At 59.4% G+C, this 11109-nt stretch overlaps 2 protein-coding genes across 2 annotated transcripts; one reads left to right on the forward strand and one right to left on the reverse strand.

The window, feature by feature from the left end:
- Window positions 1-11: 11 nt before the first annotated feature.
- On the forward strand, window positions 12-1838 carry A1Q1_04570 (t-complex protein 1, alpha subunit (tcp-1-alpha); the record flags this gene model as incomplete). The annotated part of the gene is made up of 4 exons (XM_014328003.1): window positions 12-47; window positions 97-151; window positions 195-249; window positions 305-1838. The coding sequence occupies 4 exons, from the start codon at window positions 12-14 to the stop codon at window positions 1836-1838; spliced, it is 1680 nt and encodes a 559-aa protein (XP_014183478.1).
- Window positions 1839-1999: 161 nt separating this feature from the next.
- A1Q1_04571 (uncharacterized protein) lies at window positions 2000-3800 on the reverse strand (the record flags this gene model as incomplete). The annotated part of the gene is made up of 8 exons (XM_014328004.1): window positions 2000-2037; window positions 2084-2194; window positions 2261-2734; window positions 2775-2957; window positions 3014-3310; window positions 3443-3500; window positions 3557-3574; window positions 3627-3800. 8 exons carry the CDS (start codon window positions 3798-3800, stop codon window positions 2000-2002), a joined length of 1353 nt encoding a protein of 450 aa, XP_014183479.1.
- Between the last annotated feature and the right edge of the window lie 7309 nt (window positions 3801-11109).

The following is an 11109-nucleotide window of genomic DNA, read 5'->3' on the forward strand; positions in this document are numbered from 1 at the left end:
GTAACGTCAAAATGGCTGCCTCAATGTACCAGCGCGACCCGCGTGCGGTGAGTACCCTAGCTAGCGAATCTAAGAACGTCGAGCTGACGGCAACAGGGCCTCTTCCTTGGTGGATCGCGTGTCAGCGGCAGCGAGGTCCGCGACCAGAACGGTAGGCAGCTAGCAGATGGTTGGGACTAAGCTAACACCAACAGTGACTGCGTGCCAGACGGTCGGAAACATTCTGAAGTCGTCGCTTGGTCCCGTCGGGTATGTGATCGAAATCTCGGACGAGACGGCCAGGGACGTCACTGACTCAGCGCAGACTGGACAAGATGCTTGTCGACAACGTTGGAGATGTCACGATTACGAATGACGGAGCCACGATTCTTTCTCTTCTCGAGGTGCAGCACCCGGCTGCCCGTACGCTTGTGGAGCTCGCCGCGCAGCAGGACAAGGAGGTCGGAGACGGTACGACGTCGGTTGTGCTCCTCGCCGCCGAGCTTCTCAGGAGGGCAAACGACCTTGTGCGCAACAAGATCCACCCGACGACCGTTATTGCTGGCTACCGTCTGGCGTGCAAGGAGGCGTGCCGGTTCATGGTTGACCATCTGTCGACGAAGGTTGACAAGCTCGGACGTGAGGCGCTCATCAACGTTGCCAAAACGTCGATGTCGTCCAAGATCCTGTCGGCGGACGACGACTTCTTTGCGCCGCTCGCCGTCGACGCCATGCTCGCTGTCAAGACGGTGAACCCGAAGGGCCAGAAGAAGTACCCGGTCAAGGCGGTCAACGTGCTCAAGGCGCACGGAAAGAGCGCGCGTGAGTCGTTCATGGTCAACGGCTACGCCCTCAACTGCACCGTCGCGTCGCAGGCGATGAAGACGCGCATCCAGAACGCCAAGATCGCGTGTCTCGACATGAACCTGGCGAAGCAACGCATGCACCTCGGCGTGCACATCACGATCGACGACCCGGACCAGCTCGAGGCGATCCGTGCGCGCGAGTCCGAGATCACGCTGGAGCGTGTGCGGAAAATCCTGGCGTCGGGCGCCAACGTCATCCTCACGACCAAGGGTATCGATGACCTCGTGCTCAAGGAGTTTGTCGAGGCGGGCGCCATGGCCGTCCGCCGCTGTCGCAAGGAGGACCTCAGGCGTATCGCCAAGGCGACTGGCGCGACTCTCGTCTCGTCGCTTGCCAACCTCGACGGCGAGGAGACGTTCGAGGCCTCCTCGCTCGGCCAGGCCGACGAGGTTGTCCAGGAGCGTATCTCGGACGACGAGCTCATCCTCGTCCGCGGCACCAAGGTCGTCAACTCGTCCTCGATCATCCTCCGCGGCGCGAACGACTACATGCTCGACGAGATGGAGCGTGCCCTCCACGACGTTCTTTCGGTGATCAAGCGTACGCTCGAGTCTGGCTCTGTCGTCCCCGGAGGCGGTGCCGTCGAGACGGCGTGCTCCATCTACCTCGAGAACTTTGCCACGACCCTCGGATCCCGTGAGCAGCTCGCCATTGCCGAGTTTGCCGCCGCCCTCCTCAACATCCCCAAGACCCTCGCCCTCAACGCCGCCAAGGACTCGACGGATCTCGTCGCCAAGCTCCGCGCCTACCACAACGCCGCCCAGTCCGCCCCCGCCGGAGACCCCAAGCAGGGCCTCATCTTCTACGGACTCGACCTCCTTAACGGCGAGGTCATCGACAACCGCAACGCCGGTGTCCTTGAGCCGACCATGAGCAAGATCAAGTCGTTCAAGGCCGCCCTTGAGGCGTGTATCGCCCTCCTCCGTATCGACGACTCGATCACCGTCGCCCCTGAGCAGAGGGAGCAGGAGGACCCCCACGCTCACATGTAAGACGGCGGGAGGTTGGTAGACTGGGCAAGTGTCGGGATTCTTTAGAGTAGCAGCAGTCGGTACTAGTGATGATGATCATATTGCATGCGTCTTAATCTACTTTATCTCGGCGTCTTCTTAGGTCTAACTTGTGGTAGCTTCTTACGTCTAGAACGCGACGTCTAGAACACAGTTCCGTCACTGACAATCTCGATGGGAGCTGGTCGTTAGTTCTGTTGGCCAATTGGCACCTTCGGGCAACTCACGTCCAGCGCCGACGGGACGCTTCGCCTTCGCGATCTCGCGACCGCCCTTCCAGGTGGCTGCCTCCAGGACCTGGGCGAGCTCGAGGTCCTTGCCAAGCTTCTGCTTAACACCTTCGGCGATGCGGTCACTGAGTCGTCAGCTCTCTGTCATCTCAACTAAGCAGTTCTTGAACTCACAGAGCGACAACCGTGGCGGCTCTCCACTCGACGACGGCCGGGCTCGAGGGCTCGAGCTTGGAGGAGCGTCTTTGCCGTTAACCCAGACGCTCTCGTCCAGACTATCGGGGCGGAGCTTGAGGAGGTCAAAGTCAACGATGAGGCCGCCGTTCCTGTATTCCGGGAGACCGGTCTGCTCGTTTCCGCTGCTGGAGCGGACAGTCCAACCTGCCTGGTCCTGGATCGGCTCAATCAGCGAGTAGCACAACCACTGCGTCAGCTTGTGGAACGGCACGAGCGAGTCGCCCAGCTTTCGGTTCTCCGAGCCGAGGGAGCGGTCCAGTGACGGGCACGGCCACACGTCTCCGAGCACGGCATCTGAGCCAGGAAGCGTCGTGCGCGCGGGCCAGATGGGACCAAGGAGCTCGAACAGCGTCTGCCAGAAGAGGTCCAGGTTGAGCGTCTTGTTCGGGCCGAGCTTTGGCTCAAAGTAAGCTGTGGTCAGCTTGAGGCACAACAACTGCTAGCAACTCACAGACAAGATCTCCTGGCCTGCCGTTCTTGACGATATCGGGACGGGCGGCGAGAGCGCCGCCAAGCTTGGACAGGAGCGCGGTGCGACCCTCCAGACCGGACATGGGATTCTCCTCCGTCACCTGCATGTGCTTGGCAAGGATCTCGGGTGTGAGACGCTGGAGAGCAGCAGCTGAGCTGTCAGCTGTTTGTGACCGTTGTACAGCTACCATCCAATATCGTTGACTGCCAGTGACTCACCATCAACGCGGAAGGGGTCTTCCTTGCCCTTGTCGCTGAAAACTCCATCACGGAACATGTGCCAGCTAGCAACGGCGAGGCCCTCACTGCGTCCGCCGACCCAGTCTGAGTCTCCCTCGACATAGGTCCACTTGTTTCCCGCGCCTGCATCGAGCAAGACGCTGACGACATACAGGTCGATGAGGGTGGCGGCACGCTCCTCCGGATCCTTGGGGAAGCGGGGGTCCTTCAGGAGTTCGCCTACGCGGTCACGCTTGGTAGGCGTGGGGGTGCCGAAGTGGTTACGACGACAGTGGGCTGTGATGTTTCAGCGCTAGTTCCACTCGTCAGGAATCAAGGAAGGATGGAACAATGGGGTGTCACGGCGGCTGGAAGGAACGGGTGGCAAACCCGGGGTTCCGAGGCGACTTGCTCATCGCTAGAGCTCACACAAACCCGAGCTGCGTAACCCGACCGGAAACATGACATGCGCCGATAAACAAAGAAGCTCAAACACAGCGTTGGATGCTCGAAAATGAGGGAGGGGAAGGCGAGATCACTCACGAGGAATGGCGTCCGTGTCTTCCCCGAAGTCACGCTGTCGTCAGCTAAGGATCTCTCACCGGCAGCTCACCTGGATCAAGCCTGCGCAGAAGTCGATGACGGTCTGGAGCTTGCTCTCGTCCCAGTCCCAGTGGTCTGCTTTGCCGGCAACAATCAGGTCGTACACTTGCTTCGACCTGGCGCGGACGGCGCCCAGGGAACGCAGGTACGCGACGGTGCTGTCGGTAGCGGTAGGGAGGGTCATGTTGCTGTCTGTGAGAGGGACGTGTGAACGGCGGGGGAGGAGGAAGATGAGATCAGTGAAAGCAAGGCAGAGAGGATGTCCTATCTGCTCGCTGTCGTGGGATGTCCGATGCCAGCAGTCGCTATCGGGGCGCGGTGTGAACGGGCGAGTCAGAGGCTGCGTAGATACACGCCGGGCACGCATGTGCACACCGTATCGGCCTCCTCCGTCGTTATCGTCACACGGGGCGGGTCCCCACATGTCAGGTCGCCGTCACGTGCCGCCGGCATGCCAGCCTCCCATTGTCGGAATCAAATTGATCACCGTTGATCACCGCCACTTTGAGGATTTCCACATCATTCTTGGGCTCACGTGGCAGCTATTCCAACTGCAGGGTCTGGCCAGGGTCGAGATCAGCGCGCTTGCTTTCTTTTTTCATTTGGTCGTCCTGTCAGAGTCGGCCACTGGCTGCGGTGGGACAAATTTCGTTCCCGAACCCGACTTTAAGACCTTTCGCTTTCACGCATCCTTAAAGGCCTTACGACATCCCCGCGGCCGCGTAGGCCATCTCAGGTCTTGTGCAAACTAGCAGCCTATGAGATGCACAGATACTCGGCGGTACATGACTGGATCTGGCAGACTAACGTCCTCGTTGCTCGGCTCTCCAAACGCCATGCTGGGTCCGCCCCGCTCCACCACTCAGCCAGCGAGGATTGACAGGACTTTGTAGCCCTCCCGACGGACATTGCACCGCCAGTGTGTCACCCGCAGCGCTCTCAGAGTGCACAAAGGGAGTATCCCTGCGCCGCCCAATATATGGCGCAGCAATCCTCGGGCTGGCTGTCATGTCGGACAATCATGTACGCCCATGGCGGTGTCTGGAGCTCTCGTCCCGACACTAGACCATTCAACATGACCTGGCTGTACGACGCTCGCCCACTGCTCGGCTTACTCGCATAAGTAACCTATCCGCCAAGTACTGTAGAGCGGAAAGGGGACACATGAGCGCCAGGGTGTAGAGTTTGCGCGACCTGAGCTCGTAATGTCTCCTAACGTCTCCTGGTGGTCGCAAACCTTAAGGCGGGGCTGCAGTTGCTGTCGCTTTGTTACGAGGGGCACATGCTGTCCGGACCTGATTCGCTAGCTGACATGGCAGTGTGCATGTATACTCGGCGCAGATCGCCCTTTGTGAACATGTGTGGCCATATGAAGCTCGGCGACGACTCCGGCTGCGGAGGCCGACGAGATGTCTTATGCCTGTTTACCCGGGCTCAGCATGGTTAAACTCTTCGAAACGCACAGGCCAGCTTGTTTCGTAACTCTACAATCGTGCTAAAGTTACCCCACAACCCCATGTTCATGTCAGATAAGCTCGCAGGCAGCATTACTACTCGTCCGAAACCCGAAGCGGAAGTACATGAAGGCATGAGGCTTTTGATGAGGCGGAAGCCAACGCGACCGCACATGCGATGGACGCAGCTGCGAGCCGGGCCGGTCGCGCCGTGCACCGCAGGCACAACATAATCGGTAGACTCGGACCGACTCCGGCGCTAGACTCAGGTTGTGTGTCAGTTTCGTAACTCCAGCAATTCTAGTACCTCTTGCAGAGGCATGTATGGGGCTCTTATCGCACGTCGCAAGTGGCCGAGCGGACATTCTGCGAGCTAGCGAACGTCTAGCGAGGTTTGCAGTGTCCGTTTCTTGTTCTTGGTGCATTGCCTCCGAGTCTGGCGTAAGACGGTGTGCGTCGGTTGGTGACTGCCAGCGAGCTGGAATAATTCACTGGAACGTACAGTGCGGTACGCCGGCGGGCCGCAAGAGGCTTCATTGACTCGCCCTTGCGCATGCCGTACACTTCTCGTCCGGCGGAACTCTGTGCCAATGGTGAGCACGCCGACGCCGTTCTCTCATTCATTGAGAGCATGCGTGCTCAGTGCCTTCCGGCGTCTGCTGGCGGGGGACCGACCGAGCTCGACTGGTGGAACATGTGGGACATGGCGGAGACTGCGAGGCTGGACCGAAGAGTGCCCGGCGACGGCCAGGATGCCCGCAATGGAATGCAGCACGCATGTCAAGCATAGAAGAGCAGCTTACAGCATGCTGTAGCATGCACATCGAGTAGATCAGGTCCCAGGTTCCTCGACGACCAGGGGCAGCGTCTCCAGGCCAACACCGCAGGAGAAGGGCCAGTGAGATGTCGTCGGATGCACGTCGGGGGCATTCTGGACGTTTCATCTTGAAAGCAGTCAATGTTGGGCAGACTCTGCATCTCGCCAAGCGCCAGTTTGCCCCTCCAATTCGTTTCAGCACGAACATTACGCATTACGAGAGAAAGTGCGAATGCATCGAACGATCCTCGCCTGCCGGTGTGCCGGTCGTCGGAGTTAAGTGCGGATCGCTTGCGGAGCGGCCAGCGGTCAGAACAAACGTTAGCAACGTCAGCAGCGGGCAGCGGTCAGCGGAACGAGCTCGAAGAATTCACATCGAGTAACGGAAATAAAAAGCAGACGCGAACTACTCCGCGACCACGCCGCGTCTACACCGCACAGATTATGGCATCTGAATGCTTTAGCCCAGGTTGATGAGAGCACGTATGCATCGTTAGAGCAGCCGCCCGACATTATTCCGACTACCGGGTGCTAGTTTCCGTCGGGGCGCTTGCTTGCCTGCTGACTGATGGCATGCTTACTGACGGGGCCTTAGACTGTCACCCTGTCTCAGAGATCGACGTTCTCCTAGTCATGCCGAAAATCCGAGGAACCGAAGAGGAGTGTGCAGCTGGCGAGATGAGTTGCATGCCCGAATATTCTTGCTCGCTTGCTGATGAGTATTAAGGAGAGCGGCTGTCCCGTGTCCAGTAGCTGCCGTCAGCGCAGTTAGTTCTGCTTAGCAGCAGGGAGAGAACGGAGATCGGATCTGTTCGACGATCTTGGTACGCTGATCGTGCCCGTCAGTAGGAACGATCATGGCCCAGCATGCATTCTGGGTGAGGACTCCTGGCTTTATGTTTTCTTGGCTGGCCGAACAGTGTTCATATCCCCTTCGTACCCTTCACGCCTCTGTGGGCGACGCATAATAAGCGGATGTCGTATACCCCCATGATGTTGCGATCTGCAGATGCAGAAAAACGCCCACTATACCGTATAGAGTAACACCCCAAACAGAGGAAGGTTTGCGGATCGCGAAGAGGCGTTCGTCCCTGCAATCAACCGGCGAGTGGGTCTCCTCTGTTATTCGGTGGTAGTCGGGAATTGGCCTTCCTCCTCGTCTGCTCGTCTACAGCTGGCGGCTTGAATCGCATTAACACAACCTTACGAGTGAGGCTGAGTGGTTTTTGACGCGCAGATTCCTGTTGTTATTCCTGCAATCCTTCCTGAGACCTTGTGACCAAGCCTCTCTTATGAATGAATGAGCGTTGCGAGGCTTGGCTACTTTCGGCGTGTGGCCATGTTTACTCCTTCCCAGACTAGCACAATGAGTGAATGAGTTGCTCAATGCGTGGGGCTGGGAATGCGAAGCTGAGCCCCGCGGACGGACGCACAGACGCATGCACGGGAGGATCGTCATGATGGTCATTCAGCATTGTTGCGTGGACGACTCAAATGCGGCCTGCATTCAGACAAAGACGCGAGCGAGACAGCTGATTCGGGCTAGTCTGCTTGTCAGATCCACTTGACGGACAAACAAAGAGCGCCGCGTCCCGGACTCAGCGCCGAGACCCACCCCGGCAGGAGACGGCATGGGCAGCCTGGGCGGCCACCAATTCAGTGGGCATCATTCATGGAGCTCCCTTTCAACACAAACATGTTTGTTGTTTGTCGCTGTGGGCTGCAATCGATACGCAGTGCGCGCAGTGGAGGGCACTGGAGGACAGTCCGGGATTCAAGAAGGAAGGTTCACGGCCCTCGAGCTGTACGGCATGGGCATGCATTCAACAAGACGGCAGGTGCTCCGGCACACCCGCCGGCAGCCAGGAAGCGACAGGCACACGCCTGTGCTTCTGTGCATCAGGCCCGGAATCAGGAACGGGCAAACATCCAATCCCCGTTACCCTCGCAGTCCTCGCAGTAAAGACTGCAGACGTCATGTCACTCTGTGCAGTGTGACAGTCCAGCCTCAGTGCTCGTCATCGAGGGCCTGGACGATGATGAGAGATCGGGGTAGAGCAATGTCCTGACCGACACTGGAATCTGCAACGACCCTAGCGTCACGGTCTTGTGCATCACACTGAGCGACGAACTCGCCCTTGATGTATGATGCTCAGACAACGCTGACCATCTGACGTCGCTGTCGTCTGTGGGGCTCGTTGTCTGGACTTGTGGTCTCCGTTCATCGAGACGAGCGAGGGACAGTGGGGCGGAGCGTAAAGCTATGTGCGGAGCGGAGTGCCTCAGTGGCATGTACGAAAGTAGCAACGGTTCGTATCGGTGTGTCGGTGCTTGTATATGCACACAAGGACGAGGGCATCGGGCTCGACCCCGCCCTCTCCGAGCCCTCTGGAGGTCAGGATAAGCAGCAGCCACGCAGAAAGAAATCAGTCCCGAGGGTGCCTTCTGCTGCCTCCAGATCCTGTTATCCTGCGTGCCTTCTGTGCCTCCGTGCCTCGCCTCGGGGCAGACGAGTGCACAGGCTGGCGGCACAAGCGTCAAGCGGCGACACACCGCTGCCGGCTCATACTGATGCACAGGCTCGAAAGCCCGCTCGGGCGACCACAACCCCGCACACCGCACTGCCGACACACTCGCACAGGCGCCAGTGCGGGCCGCATCCCCTTTATAGGACTCGTTCTCGAATGATGTCAAGCGCAGGGTGAAGTGCGAGACGAACAGAGTTTTGCGAGCCGCAGGCACTGAAATCTTCCCTGGTGCGGTGCGGACTTGTGCTGCCCGTAAGTGTGCGGCGTACGGTGTACGGCAGACCGAACGGTACGCACGAAGCTCGGTGGTGCTGAGAATCTACCGACCGACTAGCGCAATTCCATGCTCATTTCCAGATGGAGTCGACATCTCCTCCATACATGAGCAGCTCCCTGGCGCGCCTGGCGGCAGAACGATCAACAATAATGTACAGGGTAAAGCACAAGCCAAGAGCACCCTTGTCTGCATGGACTGTGATCTGTGGATCGTGGACGTAGGGGTGCGGTAGGGGGTGCCGGGCGAGGTGGGCGGCTTGGGCTCTGGCGGTTGCCAGCCATCGCCTCGATATTGCGAAAAAGTAGCAAGAGTTTCGCGAAAAAGCAGTCGCGTCTTCCGCTCGGCGGTCCCTCAGCCCACTCATGAATCGGAAGCGCGCCTGAGGGACACCCTGAGCCAACCGACGTCGCATCTCGCTGCATCTGGCGTCATTGCAACCCCATCAATCTGGGTTGTCATCTGTCTCGCCTGTCCGCCTAGCGCCGAGCAATGTCATGGACACATGCAGATGCGTGGACAGCGCCGAGCGAGCTCCTTGCGACATGCAGTGTCATGCCCACCGGCTCCGACGCGACGCGCAGCATGAATGCACCGGCCCCAGGCCCACCGGCTCGTCCGGCTCGGCGTGTCAGCCTGTGGGCGCTCACCGGACCGGCTTGCGGCATGCGGCACCACACTACTGAATGCGTGACCGGCATCACGGCACCTGACCTCATAGCTCGGAGTAACAACATCAACAACAAATGCATGCAGTCCTGGTCTACGCCGTTCGCTGCAGCGCCGCTCGCTGGTCCACAGCCACCGTTCACAGACTACAGCGGTCGCCTTCCTCGGTGTCGTCTCCGCGAGATCCAAGAGCATTCCAACGGGCCAGACGAGTGCTTCGGATCGCACAACCCCTGTTCTATATCTGCGCCTGGCTCAGCCAGGCTTGCGCCCCAGTTCTGGCCAGTGTGCGCCCCATCCTACTTGCTCCTTGGCTGCGCACGCCCGCGACCACCTGATTGCACGACGACAGCCTCGACTAATCTTAGACAGCAAAAGTAAATCAGCCGCGCCGTGTGCCGTGCGCTGCTCCCGTCGGCGACTCATCGAATCTCAGGCTTACAAGCTTCGTCTTGGACCAGGACCACTCGCTCATTTTGCAGAACTCTAGGAGACTCACCTCTCTCACCAGCCGCCGAGCAGAGTCTCATTCTCACAAGGACGGGCTGAATTCTCTCCTTCTCTCCCTGTGACTGAGAGCCAGTCGGATCGCGTATGAGCGTCGGAATCGCGAGCGGTCATCGGCTTGGGACATGTTGGCCGAGAGAAGAGGGAGGGGATTCAGGCGCCAGCCTTCTAGCGCTTGTTCTGCATCGAGATTGCATGTGCATCTGGGGTCTGGGTCATGCTTGTACGCATCTCGCTCTGGCTCGCTCTGGTCTGCTCTGTGCTGCAACCTGAGACTGGGATCGGACCCTTAGCCTCTGGGTTGGACCCTGTGCCCTGGATGACGCCCTGGACCCTGCGCCTCCTGCACCGTACACGGCCTGGCGAGCTACACCCCCGTACCCCCGGGGCGACTGCCGCGACTGCCGCGACTACTGCAGCACTCACCGTACGACTGTGCTACACACAAGCTGCATCAATCATCTCCCACTCCCACTCGCCCACTCCCACTCCCACACCCACACTCTCAGACTCCGAGCGCAACACCAACAACCACCACCAACAATCACCACACCACCACCGCAGACAACAAGCGACCGCCGATTCCTGCGCCTCGTCCCTGTTAGCACCACTCTCACCTGCACCACACCGCTCCCTGCCGCCCCCCGGCCCTGACTCACCCCTGCCCTCGACCCTTCACCATACCCTCACCACCTCCCTCGCCGACACCACCGCGTAAATACATCCCATCCCCTCCGTCATTCGACTCCAGACACTACTCAACCACACACGCCCAGAGAACATCCTGCACTGCTCCACTCCATCCACCAACCAATTACTATCCTACCTCCCTTCCCACATAAAATCCTAGCACCCTTGCAACACCCCCGCCGACTCCCCGACGCCCATAATCAGCCCCTTGCTGCACCCCGTTAATATCCTGCTGTCTCCTCGGCAACAAGTCTACTTGCACGGCCCCTGTGTGGACGCACGACACTCCCACCCCCATCCCCCCATCCCCCACTCCCCCATCCACACTCGTCCTGACGCCTGACGCCTGACGCCAACCCGCCAGACACGCACGCCAGTAGTCCAGCCAGCCAGCCTGCAGCCTGAACCGCCTGACCTCGACGCTAAGACCTAGGACCTGACCGCCGCCGCCTTGCACTGCGACCGGCCATCACACTCCTGTTCCTGCGACACTCACTGCTGGCCCCTTTGCCTGTTGTTTTTTGGTCGTCTTCCTCCTCAACCAACCTACAACT

The sequence above is a fragment of the Trichosporon asahii genome (assembly GCF_000293215.1).
Source record: "Trichosporon asahii var. asahii CBS 2479 unplaced genomic scaffold scaffold00005, whole genome shotgun sequence".
NCBI classification, from domain to species: Eukaryota; Fungi; Basidiomycota; class Tremellomycetes; order Trichosporonales; family Trichosporonaceae; genus Trichosporon; species Trichosporon asahii.